The sequence below is a fragment of the Dermochelys coriacea genome, chromosome 2 (assembly GCF_009764565.3).
Source record: "Dermochelys coriacea isolate rDerCor1 chromosome 2, rDerCor1.pri.v4, whole genome shotgun sequence".
NCBI lineage: Eukaryota > Metazoa > Chordata > Testudines > Dermochelyidae > Dermochelys > Dermochelys coriacea.
In genome coordinates, this window is record NC_050069.1 from 47,294,321 (window position 1) to 47,307,374 (window position 13,054).

At 40.4% G+C, this 13,054-nt stretch overlaps 1 protein-coding gene across 4 annotated transcripts in view; it reads left to right on the forward strand.

Moving 5' to 3' along the window:
- The first annotated feature begins 4,727 nt into the window (after positions 1–4,727).
- NBN (nibrin) overlaps positions 4,728–13,054 on the forward strand; it is an 80,385-nt gene continuing 72,058 nt past the window's right edge. For 3 of the 4 annotated variants that reach the window (XR_006278731.1, XM_038390643.2, XM_043507636.1), the window contains exons 1-3: positions 4,728–4,982; positions 9,995–10,128; positions 11,726–11,874. Coding sequence is in view for 3 of the 4 variants with exons in the window: in XM_038390643.2 (XP_038246571.1) it covers positions 4,940–4,982; positions 9,995–10,128; positions 11,726–11,874 (326 nt within the window). In the remaining variant the exon portion in view is untranslated. The remainder of the gene's footprint in view (positions 4,983–9,994; positions 10,129–11,725; positions 11,875–13,054) is intronic. The other variant, XM_038390644.2, reaches the window with a different exon arrangement.

A 13,054-nucleotide genomic window follows, 5' to 3' on the forward strand; every position in this document is an offset into this window, starting at 1 on the left:
AAAGTGCATTTGCTGATCTAATCACAGAAAAAGATAAGGTATCCACACTTGTTCCTTTAAATATGTCACCTATATTTGATACCATTGACTATGGGCTAATCTACACTAGAAAATTTGATCAACCCAATTACATAACTCAGGGATGTGAAAAATACACTCCCCTGAACAATGTAGTTAAACCAACCTAAATCCCTGTGTGTGACAGCACTAGATTGATGGAAGAATTCTTCCATTGACCTGGTTACCGCGCCTTGGAGAGATGGATTATCTATGCCGAAGGCAGAATGTCAGCATAGGTAGTATCTACACTGAAGTGCTACAGTGCCACTTTAGGGTTTCAAGGGTAGACAAGCCCTATATGTTGGAATAAGGGTTAATTGAATCATTCTTCAGTGACTCTACTCCTTTCTTTCAAGTCAAATGCTATAAAAGTACTTGCAAGAATCAAGGAGTCCCATCCTATTGTGAAGTATAGGTGAACTAGAATGCATTGCAATGGACAAAGACCTTGATATAATTAGCATTATGGAAACTTGGTGGCATGACAAAAAATAACAGGATACTGTAATACTTGGTTACGAACTATACATGAATGCCAGGCTAAGCCAAATATGTGTGGGAGGAGTGCGCTATCCAAAGGATTCCATAAAATCTAGAGAACTAAAAAGAGAGGGCCACTCACTATGCATCCATTTTATATGGGTACAAATCCCAAGCTGTAAACATATTAGTACAGTTCTACTACTAGCCCCTAGATCAAGAAAAGGAAAAGCCTAGAGAAACAATTTCTTGACACTTCAGTGATTGTTTCTTGGAGCAGCTAGTTCTAGAGTTAATTCAAGAAGCGGCAGTAGCTCAGCCACCAACAGTCATCGCACAATAATTAGATCCAACATCCAAGGAGCAAATAGGGTATCCAAAAGTGACACAGTGACACCAAACTTCAGAAAGGAGATTTCAATAAAATGAAGTCAGTCAAAAAAGTCCCTGAAGTTAAAACTAAAGAAAGTAAAATACTTAAAAAACAAACAAACAAAGAAACAAAAAATAGAGTCTTAGTAGCCTAGGAGTAAACTAATATTACTAAATGGGAAAGTTTAAGAGACTATTCAAGCCAAACAGATATCCTTCTAAATTTGGAAATCTGAACCTAGTGAAGCCAATTATCAGCAGTATAAATCATAGCAAGTCACAAGTAAGAGGACAAGAAGGATTTTGAGGAATCAACAGCTAAAGGTGTAAAAACAAACAACAAATGATTCTTTATGTATAGCAAAAGTAGGAAGCCTCTGAAAGTGGATCATAGTGGCTTAAAGGGAGTCACTGAGGAAGATAAGGACATTGCTGAGAAGCTAAATAATTTCTTTGCATCAATGTTCACTGAAGAGAATGTTGGAGAGCTTCCTATCCTGAACCAGCTCTTTTCTGGTAAAAGGTGAGTTACTCTCTGAGAATGATGTGTCAGAAGAGGAGGTGCTGAAATAAATGCATATTTTAAAAAGTAATAAATTATCAGGGCCAGATGAGTTACATCCAAGAGTTCTGAAAGAGTTAAGGTTGAAGCAAATGAGCTGTTAACACAAATATGCATATTCTCATTTAAAACCCATTGTTCTGGAGGATTAGAGAGTGGCAAATGCGCTAGGGGAATTGCTAACCAGTATGTCCTACATCTGTATCTGAAAAGTGATTAAAATAATAATTAAAAATAAAAAATCACGTCTCACTAATCTATTAGAATTCCTTGACTGAGTCAAAGTAGTGGATAGAGAAGCAGTCAACATAATTTATTTACACTTATAAAAGGTCTTTGATAAGGTCCTATATGAGAGTCCACTAAAAAAGTAGTAGGAGAGGCAACATTTTAATTGATCAAAAACTGTGTAGGAGACAGAAAGCATAGAGTAGATGGTTAATTTTCATCGTGGCAAGAATATTAACAGGGGAGTGCCTCAAGGTTCTGTACTCAGTCCTGTTTAATATATTTATTAATTTCCTGGCAAAGAAAATGGGTCATGAGGCAGCAAAAGTACTCCACTTTCATGTACTAAACTTGCTGAGATTTCAGGTAAGAACTATATTTCCTTCTTTATGTTATTTAATCCCCATATGTAATGGCTTTTTGGCCATGACATTTTAATTGTTTATTTAAAGCAAATACTATAATAAGACTATAACAAAAGACTTTTCACAAGATAAAAAGCAGTAAGGACAAACAATATTACAAAAGAAAAAAAATGAATTTTATTGCTGGTAAAGTATGCTGAATGAACAATTCTGAAGTCTTCATTTATCAACAGAAAAGATACAAAAGACTCTGACAAGCTGAGTGTGTTTTTGCCGTGACCTGAAAGATCTAGAGGTAAGAGATCATACTCTACGCCTATTCAATCATGGGCCTTTGCTGAGGCTGCCAAAAAGATTGCAAAGTCAACGATACACAGTATAGGCTGGTGGTGAGCAAAAGGATGAATGGGGCGTATCCCTTTCCCCAACTTTTTACTTCAGTGCACTCAATTTATCAGAATCACTGATATAAGAATCAACCATGTATAGTGATCAAAACCACTGGGATAAAATCATTCCAATACTAACCTATTCTCCGCTTGTAAGAATCAAATCATCTGGGATGGATGTGATTCTTATAAAAGGAGTGCACTGTACTTGTTATACGAATAAAATAAAAACCAGCAGGATCTTATTAAAGGGGAAAAGGCAAAATGCAGAAAGAATCATAGTAAGCAGTTAGTTATAGCTATAACATTCCATTCAATTTCATATTTATTCGCACATTCATTCATACACACACACACACACACAGGTTCTGCAAGGTTGTTATCATAGTTACCAGCCTTAGAGTTGCTCATGCCAAGCCGCTGGCCAGGTGGCCTGGACATGAGGAGGGAGCAGAGCCTTGTCAGATGCTCATCTGATGCTCCTGGAAGTTGATTTGCAGAATCAGACCCCAAAGTTCTCACGTTCTAGAGTCCATTTTTATAGGAATTTCTTCCTATGCCAGTCTGTGGGAATTGCTTCATCATGCTGTTGCTGAATCAATCAGCAGATGGCACATTCCTGATGGCTCCATGCTGCCAGATGTTATCTTGTTCTTTGGTTCTCCCATTCTTGAGGCTGTTGGGTGGATTCCAGTCTGCCCTCCGGAGGTCCTCTGGTTATTTCCACTTGACGCCTTCTTCAGCCAATGGTCACTGGATTCTTAGGCTGGCACCCCCCTGATCATTCAGTTATTATCCACACCAACATCCATCCACATACATCCTCTGTCTCTATTTTAATTACAATTGTTAACAAAGCGAGATGAATACAACAAAAGGGCGGGGAGTCTCTGGGTGCTGTTTCTGTTGTTACAGAGTATTGCTTTGAGTCTTTCTCTGCGTGAGTAGTTGTTGTTACAAAGAATTGCTTTGAGAACAGACTCTGTCTTAGAATGTACTAACACAATTAGCAGCTTGCAAGTTTCACACAGAGGGAGAGAAACAGTACCAAAACCCAAGAGACCTCTTAATTAGTAATACCCTGGAATTTAAACTATGGGGAATCAAACTCATTTGTGATTTTAATACAGAACTTCTTTGATATGATCCAACATACTTTGTTGATATTCCCCTGTAATGGCTGTCAGTCTGTCCTACCCCCAAAACTACATGTCTGTGCCTAGTAATGACAATTGGCAGGATGTTCTTCAGTAGGACCTCAGATCTGTAAAAACAACTTCCTCTCCAGCTCCCTGATAAAAAGGAGTACTTGTGGCACCTTAGAGACTAACAAATTTATTTGAGCATAAGCTTTCGTGAGCTACAGCTCACTTCATTGGATGCATTCAGTGGAAAATACAGTGGGGAGATTTATATACACGCACAGAGAACATGAAACAATGGGTTTTATCATACACATTGTAAGGAGAGTGATCACTTAAGATGAGCTATCACCAGCGGGGGGGGGGGGGGGGAGGAAGAAAACCTTTAGTGGTGATAATCAAGATGGGCCATTTCCAGCAGTTGACAAGAACGTCTGAGGACCGGGGGGGGGGGGGGATGGGGGGGGGGAAATAGTTTTACTTTGTGTAATGACCCATCCACTCCCAGTCTCTATTCAAGCCTAAATTACTTGTATCCAGTTTGCAAATTAATTCCAATTCAGCAGTCTCTCGTTGGAGTCTGTTTTTGAAGTTTTTTTGTTGAAGAATAGCCACTCTTAGGTCTGTAATCGAATAATCATAGAATAATCATATTCTAAATTCCAATACTTAATTCAAAGAATCATTTATAGCAAGTCTCGTCATAACCCTGCATAAGGTAGGTGAGCTGGCAGCAGTGCAGCGTCCCCTCCTTCCCCCCACGACTATCCTGACCTTGGGTGGCAACAGTGCAGTTAGAAAAGGAGGACTTGTGGCACCTTAGAGACTAACAAATTTATTAGAGCATAAGCTTTCGTGAGCTACAGCTCACTGCATCCGATGAAGTGAGCTGTAGCTCACGAAAGCTTATGCTCAAATAAATTTGTTAGTCTCTAAGGTGCCACAAGTCCTCCTTTTCTTTTTGCGAATACAGACTAACACGGCGGCTACTCTGAAACCTAACAATGCATTTACTGACTGATGAGATTACATTATATGTTAATGTACCACCAACCACGCGCGGACTCCGAGCTGGCAACGTGCAGCGTTCCCTACACACACCCCCCCCCATACTCTGGCTGGCCGCAGTGCAACCTCTTCCGTCCCCCTCCTGCGTCCGTCCAGTCGCCGCGCCTGCGCGCAGTCAGCAGGCGGAAGTAGCCGTTATTCCCCTCCCAGGCGACAGGTGGCGCTGCAAACCCCGTGCCTCAGCGAGTCTTGGTCCTCTCCGCGCCGGAACGCGCCCGGGGATACAGCGGACGGTGCCAGCTGAGGAGGTCGGAGGTCTCCCCTCGTCCCGGCATGTGGAAGCTGGTGCCTGCGCCAGGGCCCGCGCCTGCCCCAGGTAAGGGCCGGCCGCAAGGCCGTGTTCCCTACCCCCCAGCCCCAGCCCCAGCCCCAGCCCGCTGCCACCTGGCCCCGCTGCCCGGCGGGATCCGTACTGGGACCGAGGCCGGCGGGCTCGTTGCCCTGAGGGTGGGGCAATGGGGTGGCGCCGATTCAGGGGTCCTGAGGCGGGGGGCAGTGCCGGGAACACCCCCCTCAGTCATAGGTGCCGGAGCGAGGGGTGCAGCAGCACCCCTTGGGTTGAAGTGGATTCCATCATAGGCAGACTTTTCAGTTTGGTTCAGTGGCTTCCAGCACCCCCGGGATACGAATTGTTTCTCCCCCCACAGTGTGGGAGTGCATCAGGGTGAGCGGCCCGCGGGGCTTCCAGCTGCTGCTGGCTGGCTGGGGGGAGCGAGCGAGCGGTGCACTGCAGAATCAGCGTCTGTGTCCTCTCTGAATAAGGATTTTAAATTGGGTCTAATCTGGATGGTCTCCTAATCGTACCGGTGCATGATTTTGTAACCTGAACGATAGCCTGTGGCCATGAGTTTGACAGGCTAAATGTGCCTCCTTTGAAAGCATATTTTACTCATTTTAATGTGATTGCCTTTTCAGTTTTGTTCAATGCCCCCTTAATTATGTGAAGGTGTGAATAGAAGTGAATGTAGAAACATACCTTTTACTTCCATTTGCTTTCTCTTTGCCATTTATTTTATGATCCCTTGTCATGACTCCTCTTATGTCTCATCTTTAAATATGCAGTGTAGTTATTACCTCACCCACCTTGTCTCTTTCATCCCTAAATAGTTACTCTTGAGGTTTTTTAATATGAAGTTCTTTCTATGCCTTTGATCATTTTCATCACTTCTTTGAAGCTTTTTTTTTTTGGACACGGCGTGACCAGAAGTGATCACAATATTCTAAATGGAGTTGTGCTATTGATTTATGTAATATTTCCAGTTGTTGTTTTCTGCCATTCTTTATGCAGGTTAGCAGTTTGTTTGTTTGTATTTTTGATTGCTGCTGCACGTTTGGGAGAGGTTTTCCTTGAGTTGTCCACAATGCATCTTTTTGTTTGGGTTTGTAAAGTTAATTTAGAACCCTGTATTTTGTATGAGCGGTTCAAATTTATTCCTTCCAATATGTTACTTTGTATGTGTCAACAATATACTTTCTCTGCCATCCACCTTTGACAGGGCCCTCTGGACTTCCTTAATCATCTATATACTTGCCCATCCAAAATAACTTTTTAGTTACTTTGACCATCTTAAATTTTGCCACCTTGCACTTCATCCACTTTTCCATTTCATTAATAAATATATTAAATAACATAAGCAACATATAGCTAGTGTATGCCAACTGCCAGAATTATTCTTTTTAACCACCGTGTCATTTGAGTCTGCTCTGAGCAGGAACTTTACCTGGGCTACAATGACAGTGCAAGAATTTGATTAAAACTTCTGTAGAACACAGTCTTGTGACCTCAGTTATACTGCTTAGTTAGCTGATAGTTTAACTGAGGGCAGCAATTGTATTTACAAGAAAGAAGTTTTACTTCATGTTATACAGTGAGATAGGCTGGGTAAATTTCTTCAGTTGAATTAAAATGTGAAAAGGTTTTTGGGAAAAAAATACTTTACATTTTAAAATAAATTCTTGAAGAAAATAGTCCGTCCTCTTTCCTCACTATGATTGCTTGAAAAAGATATCAAGTAGATGGAGGAATGTCAAGAAATGCTCCAGAAACGTCAAGTTGCAGAACACATGCAGCCTGGGTAGCTGCAGTGCCTGTGTGTAGTGGAATTGTCTTTCTTGCATGCCTCATCCCTGACCTGGCTAGGGTATTTTTCAGGGGATCATTTATTCTTCATGCCTGTTCATTCTTTGATTTCTTGACTAAGGTCTGGTTTGCATTAGAAGTTTTGCTGGCATAGTTATGTCAGTTAGAAGTCTGGAAAAAGAATCATGCCCTTAACTGACCTAGCCATGCTAGTAAAAAACACTATTGTAGATTTTATGCAGGGAACAGGTATAAACCATACTGGAAAAAGAACTCCTCTAGAGTTATTTACTATACCAACAAGTGTAGATGAGGACTAAAATTGCCAATGAAGGAGACGATTAGAATCTGCTTTGGTGATGGTACATGTGTTGTGAAAACTTGCCACTAGGAATGAGACTGAAATCAAATTAATTTAATTTAGGTTCCCCAGAAAATTGTTAAACTTCAAGTCCCTTGGTAATTCACTGATGTAATTAAAACTTGGCATTCTAACTTTGATTATGGAAGAATGTAATGATATTAGGAAACTTAAAATTGCAGAGGAAAGAAAGACTTGTCTTTAATTTGGACAAATTCTGACTCAAATCCTATAGGATTGATCCTTGGAACTATATGGCCTTGAGGTCAGGTATGTTCCTTAACCCTATCAATTGAGTCCTGAGCAGTTCAGATCTTACATTTCATTGCACTGAAGGGTTTTGGATGTGAGATGCTCTGCAATCTTCCAGAAACCAATAAAATACATTTATAAGGTACTGCTGTTCCCAAATTGGCAGTCTTAAAAGTATCTAGGGAATAAATATAGGGGTCTCTCATTTTCTCAGTTGCACTTGTGCAACTTCAATATGAATTGCATACATGCAAGTGTTGGGCTGATTAGGTGCAGTTTTGGCACTGGCAAGTCACTTCACTTCTTTTCCTTAGTTTTATTGTCTGTACAATTTGAGCTTCATCTTTTCTATCAGGCTCCAGTTGGAAGGTGACTGACATGATGGAGGTCCTCATTCTTGAAGGAAGAATCTTCCATTTTCTTGGCTACTATCACATATAGAAGGGAGGGTTTCTACTCTCTCAATCTCTTTTTTGGGGTCCTCCTCCCCTATGAACAATGTCAGTGCCTACAACTGAAATACCTTTTTCTCTTAAGTGCCTGTAGTAATCCTGTTTGTTTAAATGTCACTATAGTAAGTCTCATTTTTAGGATCTTGTAACTTGACCATAAAAAATTGTTCCCCATTGAAATGTGATACAATGTCAGACTGAGAGTGAACATTTAAAATAATAATGAAGACCATAATTCTGTATATCCTTGCTCCATGTGAGTAATCAGTGGTTCACAGTCAGACTGGAAGGGCATAACGAGCGGGGTCCTGTATGGATCAGTTCTGGGTCCGGTTCTTTTCAATATCTTCATCAGTGATTTAGATAATGGCATAGAGAGTACACTTATAAAGTTTGTGGATGATACCAAGCTGAGAGAGGTTGCGAGTGCTTTGGAGGATAGGATTAAAATTCAGAATGATCTGGACAAACTGGAGAAATGGTCTGAAGTAAATAGGATGAAATTCAATAAGGACAAATGCAAAGTACTCCTCTTAGGAAGGAAGAGTCAGTTGCACACATACAAAATGGGAAATGACTGCCTAGGAAGGAGTAGCACAGAAAGGGATCTGGGGGTCATAGTGGATCACAAGCTAAATATGAGTCAACAGTGTAACACTGTTGGGGAAAAAAAGCAAACATCATTCTGGGATGTATTAGCAGAAGTATTGTAAGCAAGACACGAGAAGTAATTCTTCCACCCTACTCCGTGCTGATTAGGCTTCAAGTGGATTATTGTGTCCAGTTCTGGGTGCCACATTTCAGCAAAGATGTGGACAGATTTGAGAAAGTCCAGAGAAGAGCAACAAAAATTATTAAAGATCTAGAAAACATGACCTATGAGGGAAGATTGAAAAAACTGGGTTTGTTTAGTCTGGAGAAGAGAAGACTGAGAGGGGACATAACAGTTTTCAAGGATATAAAAGGTTGTTACGAGGAGGAGGGAGAAAAATTATTGTTCTCCTCCTAAGAAGCTTAAATTGCAGCAAGGGCAATTTAGGTTTGACATTAGGAAAAACTTACTAACTGTCAGAGTGGTTAAGAACTGGAATAAAGTGCCCACGGAGGTTGTGAAATCTCCATCATTGGGGATTTTTAAAAGCAGGTTGGACAAATACCTATCAGGGATGGTCTAGATAATATTTAATCCTGCCACAAGTGCAGGGGACTGTACTAGCTGACCTCTCAAGGTCCCTTCCAGTTCTATAATTCTGTGATTCTAAGTGCTGCTGCTTTTCGTTCCCCAAACCACCCCAGAGTAAGTGTGTTTGAGTTAATTTTAATACTGGGAACAGGGTTCTAAGTAGTACAGTGAAACTGAGCAGAATCTTTTTAGTAATTCTGCTGCTTAGGGAAGTGATGAGCAGCAGCAGAGGCACTGTTATTGTCTGCATATTCAGAAAGACTAGCACTGCACAGCTATTCATATTTGAAAGTTACCTGCTCAGGGCTATAAAGTGACTCTTTCCTTGAATGAAAGCTTGTGTTCTGTAGAAATTGGTGTTTTACTCACCCACCTTGATCAGGAAGAGTTTCTTTCTACTGGCAAATAAGTGAACATGTTTTTCATGTTCACTCAAAATGTATGCGATTGTGCCATCATGTTGTCTAGATTACAAATGCCAAGAGTGGAATAGAACAGTCAGTCAAAGTGGAGTGGATATTTACCAACTATGGTTTGATTTCTCTTGTAGATCATCCAGCATTCAATTAAAAAGTTGTAGGATTTTTTCATCTGAATCTCTTTTGTAAGTTGTCTTTCTGAGTAGTAGTCTGGAATAGCAGTATGTTTTACTTTTTCCTTCACATAAAACTTAATGGTTCCCAAAAGTGGTACTGTACATTCCCTGTAAGCAGTACTGCAAGTTGTTTTTTGTTAGCACTGTGATGCACTTCATTCTCTGGAAGATTGCTGTAGAACTATTAACTACGTTTTCCCTCACAGCAGTGAGTCCAGCTCAAGTATGCAGAAGCCAGTGAGAGAGAAAAAATGTAGCTGTAAAATAGAATTGCACTTCCAATCCTGCCCATTACATCTAGGATTACAGGACTTAGTTTGGTATATCTTGGCAAAAGCTTTTAAATGGCTCACAAGTACTTATGTTTTTCTGCTGTTAAATATTTGTAAATCTTGTCGTTCTCAGGAGAGCCATATCGACTTTTGGTTGGTACTGAGTATGTTGTTGGACGCAAGAACTGTGCAATTTTAATTCAGGATGATCAGTCAATAAGTCGAAGTCATGCAGTTCTGACCGTCACCCACCCTGAAACTAACCTTGTAAGTATCCACTTTACTACATTATGGCTATATGACCTAAAACTGACTGGGTTTAGGGATATTCCCCCACCTTTAATATATGCTCTTCAGTCTGAAATCAGTTCCAGTCTTATTCCAACAAACCTACATTTTACGGTGGCAGTAGACTCGTGCTGTCTTTTTCTTGAATGTTTCTAAGGGCTTGTCTACACAGGGAAATTGACCGACAAAATTATACCACTGTAATAATATCTGTATAATTCCCCCTCTGGATACTCTTATGCCCACATGGGGAGTTATACGGTGTAATTATGTCAGTAAATTTCCCCATATAGACAGGTCCCATAAGGTTTGGTATTGAATTGTGACTCACTTCGCTTTCTGTGTTCCAAGCTTGTGTCTTTGGGTATGTCTACACAGCAACTAGACACTTGTGGCTGGTGCCCATGGCAGCCAGCTCGGGCTGTGGGGCTTGTTTCATTGCTGTGTAGACTTCCAGGCTTGGGCTGGAGCTCGAGCTCTGGGACCCTGCAAAGTGGGAGCCCAAGCCTGGAATTGTACACAGCAAAGGAACAGCCCCGCAGCCCGAGCCCCATGAGTCCAAGTCAGCTGGACAGGCCAGCCATGGGTTTTTCTTTGCTATGTAGACATACCCTTTATGGCCACACAGGTTTAACTTCCACTGACTTCTTGAGGTAGTTGAGTCTCACTTATGTAACTGAGCAAAATTTGATACGGTTTGTCCCACACAGAAACATTTTTCTTGTTATTTCCTGTGATTAATATAATCCGTATGTAAATTACATACCAACATTACAATGCCCGGGGGGGATTGTAAAGAGTAAAAATGATCAGTTAAAGTATTTGAATGCGAATATTCAATTAACTTTATGGTCTGTGTATTTGGTGACTATCACATTGGTGACATATCACATATGTGAAACTTTGCACAGCAACCTTAGAATGGAGTTCTGTAATTTGACACACAATAGTGGACCCTAGCTGTAGCTCAGAGGCCCGTTAAAGTCAACAGGGCTCTTTATGTATGCAGGGTCAACCTGCATGCACTGAGTTGCAGAACTAGGGCTTTAATTCTGACCCACAACAAATACTTATGAATATCTACAAACTCTAAAGGTAATAGAATAGCTATATAAATTTCTCCATAGCTTCTAGACTGGTCACAGAGAACGCAAAAAATGAACAATGTTACACAAAGATTTACTAAAAAGGAAATCTGTAGTGGTAGGAAATGCACCACAATATCACTCTGAGTTATAATAGCACATCCTGATATTGGTACATGGGTACAGATGCATTGCTATCATGACTACCATATAACAAAAGGTAGAGGTAGTGAATTATAGTAAAACAAAGTTGAATGCAAAAAATACTACTTCTCAAGTAGTTAGGGAGATTTTTTTTCTCAATTGTTTGTAATGGAAAGCAGGTGATAAACTTTGAACTGCATAGCTAACTTATTTGTCTCAATATACTGTATATTTTTAAGACAGTAATATGAATATCTCGTGTGTGTTTTCATTTTATACATCTGCTGCTGTTTGTTCTATAACAATATAAGATAATTTTCTGAGTACCTATTTATATTCATTTTCAGAGTCAAGCTCTCTCAATCCCTGAATTGATAATAAAAGACACCTCTAAGTATGGCACCTCTGTTAATGGAGAAAAAGTTTTGAATGGTACTTCCAGAACTCTGAAGTCTGGTGATAGAGTCAATTTTGGAGTCTTTGAAAGCAAGTTCAGGTGAGAACTAGTTGGATTTATTCTGAAATGCTGAAATAAAATTGCAGCTGTCAGTCATAATTTTTTTAAATAGTACCACAGGGTGTACTTAAGGAGGTAAAAGAATAGAGAAAATAGTGATACATTTCTATAAAGAAGGAAAATAAAGTGATATATGTGTTCAAGCTGCATTCTTGTAGAAGGTTCTTCCTGTGAATTGACATTGAAACCTTTTGTGGTAAAAGATTAGCCCATAAGTGACTGATTCATAAGCATTAAGTGTCCTAAAATTAACCTAAACAAAGAATAAAAACCCTATTTAAGAAAAGCTGTTCCTAAAACATCCATGACCATTTACAAGAGGAATAAAATTTGGGGGTTGAGATGAAATTTGCAGAGCCTCCTTCTGCTCTCATTGATATGGAGAGAAAGGAACAAAGGAAGCTGCACTCTTACACAGCCTTTGATTTAAGAGGTAAGGCAGTGATTTTCCTCATAAATATACAGTGATACTCAAGGAAGAAATAAAGTAACTGATAACTTTTTTTTTTAATGACTGTTAAATCAGTGTTAAAGGAGGTTGGAAGCTGGCTTTGTCTCTTAAATTGGGCTCCTACTCCGACTCATTGCTACCAGTGTCATTAGTTTGTAGCAAAACAGCACTCTTTAGTTCTTATAACAATAAGCTATTTTAGTGTATCACATTTAGCAAATATATTTGAAACATGTTTCAGAAACTAATATCATAGAACCATATACAGTCATGACTTTAGCATCAAAAAGCTGAACAATTTTAAGCCAAAGAACAATGTACAATACACTCTTGGAAAATAGAATCATAGGACTAGAAGGGACCTCGAGAGATCATCTAGTCCAATCCCCTGCACTCAAGGCAGAACTATGTAATAACTAGACCATCCTTCACGGGTGTTTGTCTAACCTGCTATTAAAAATCTCCAGTGATGGAAATTCAACAGCCTCCCAAAGCAGGGGCGAGCAAACTTTTTGGCTCGAGGGCCACATCGGGGTTGCAAAACTGTATAGAGGGCTGGATAAGGAAGGCTGTGTTTCCCCAAACAGTGTGGCCCCGGCCCCCATCCGCCCCCTCCCACTTCCCGCCCCCTGACTGCCCCCTTCAGAACTCCCGACCCATCCAACCCCCCACACTCCTTGTCCACTGACTGCCCCCTCCTGGGACCCC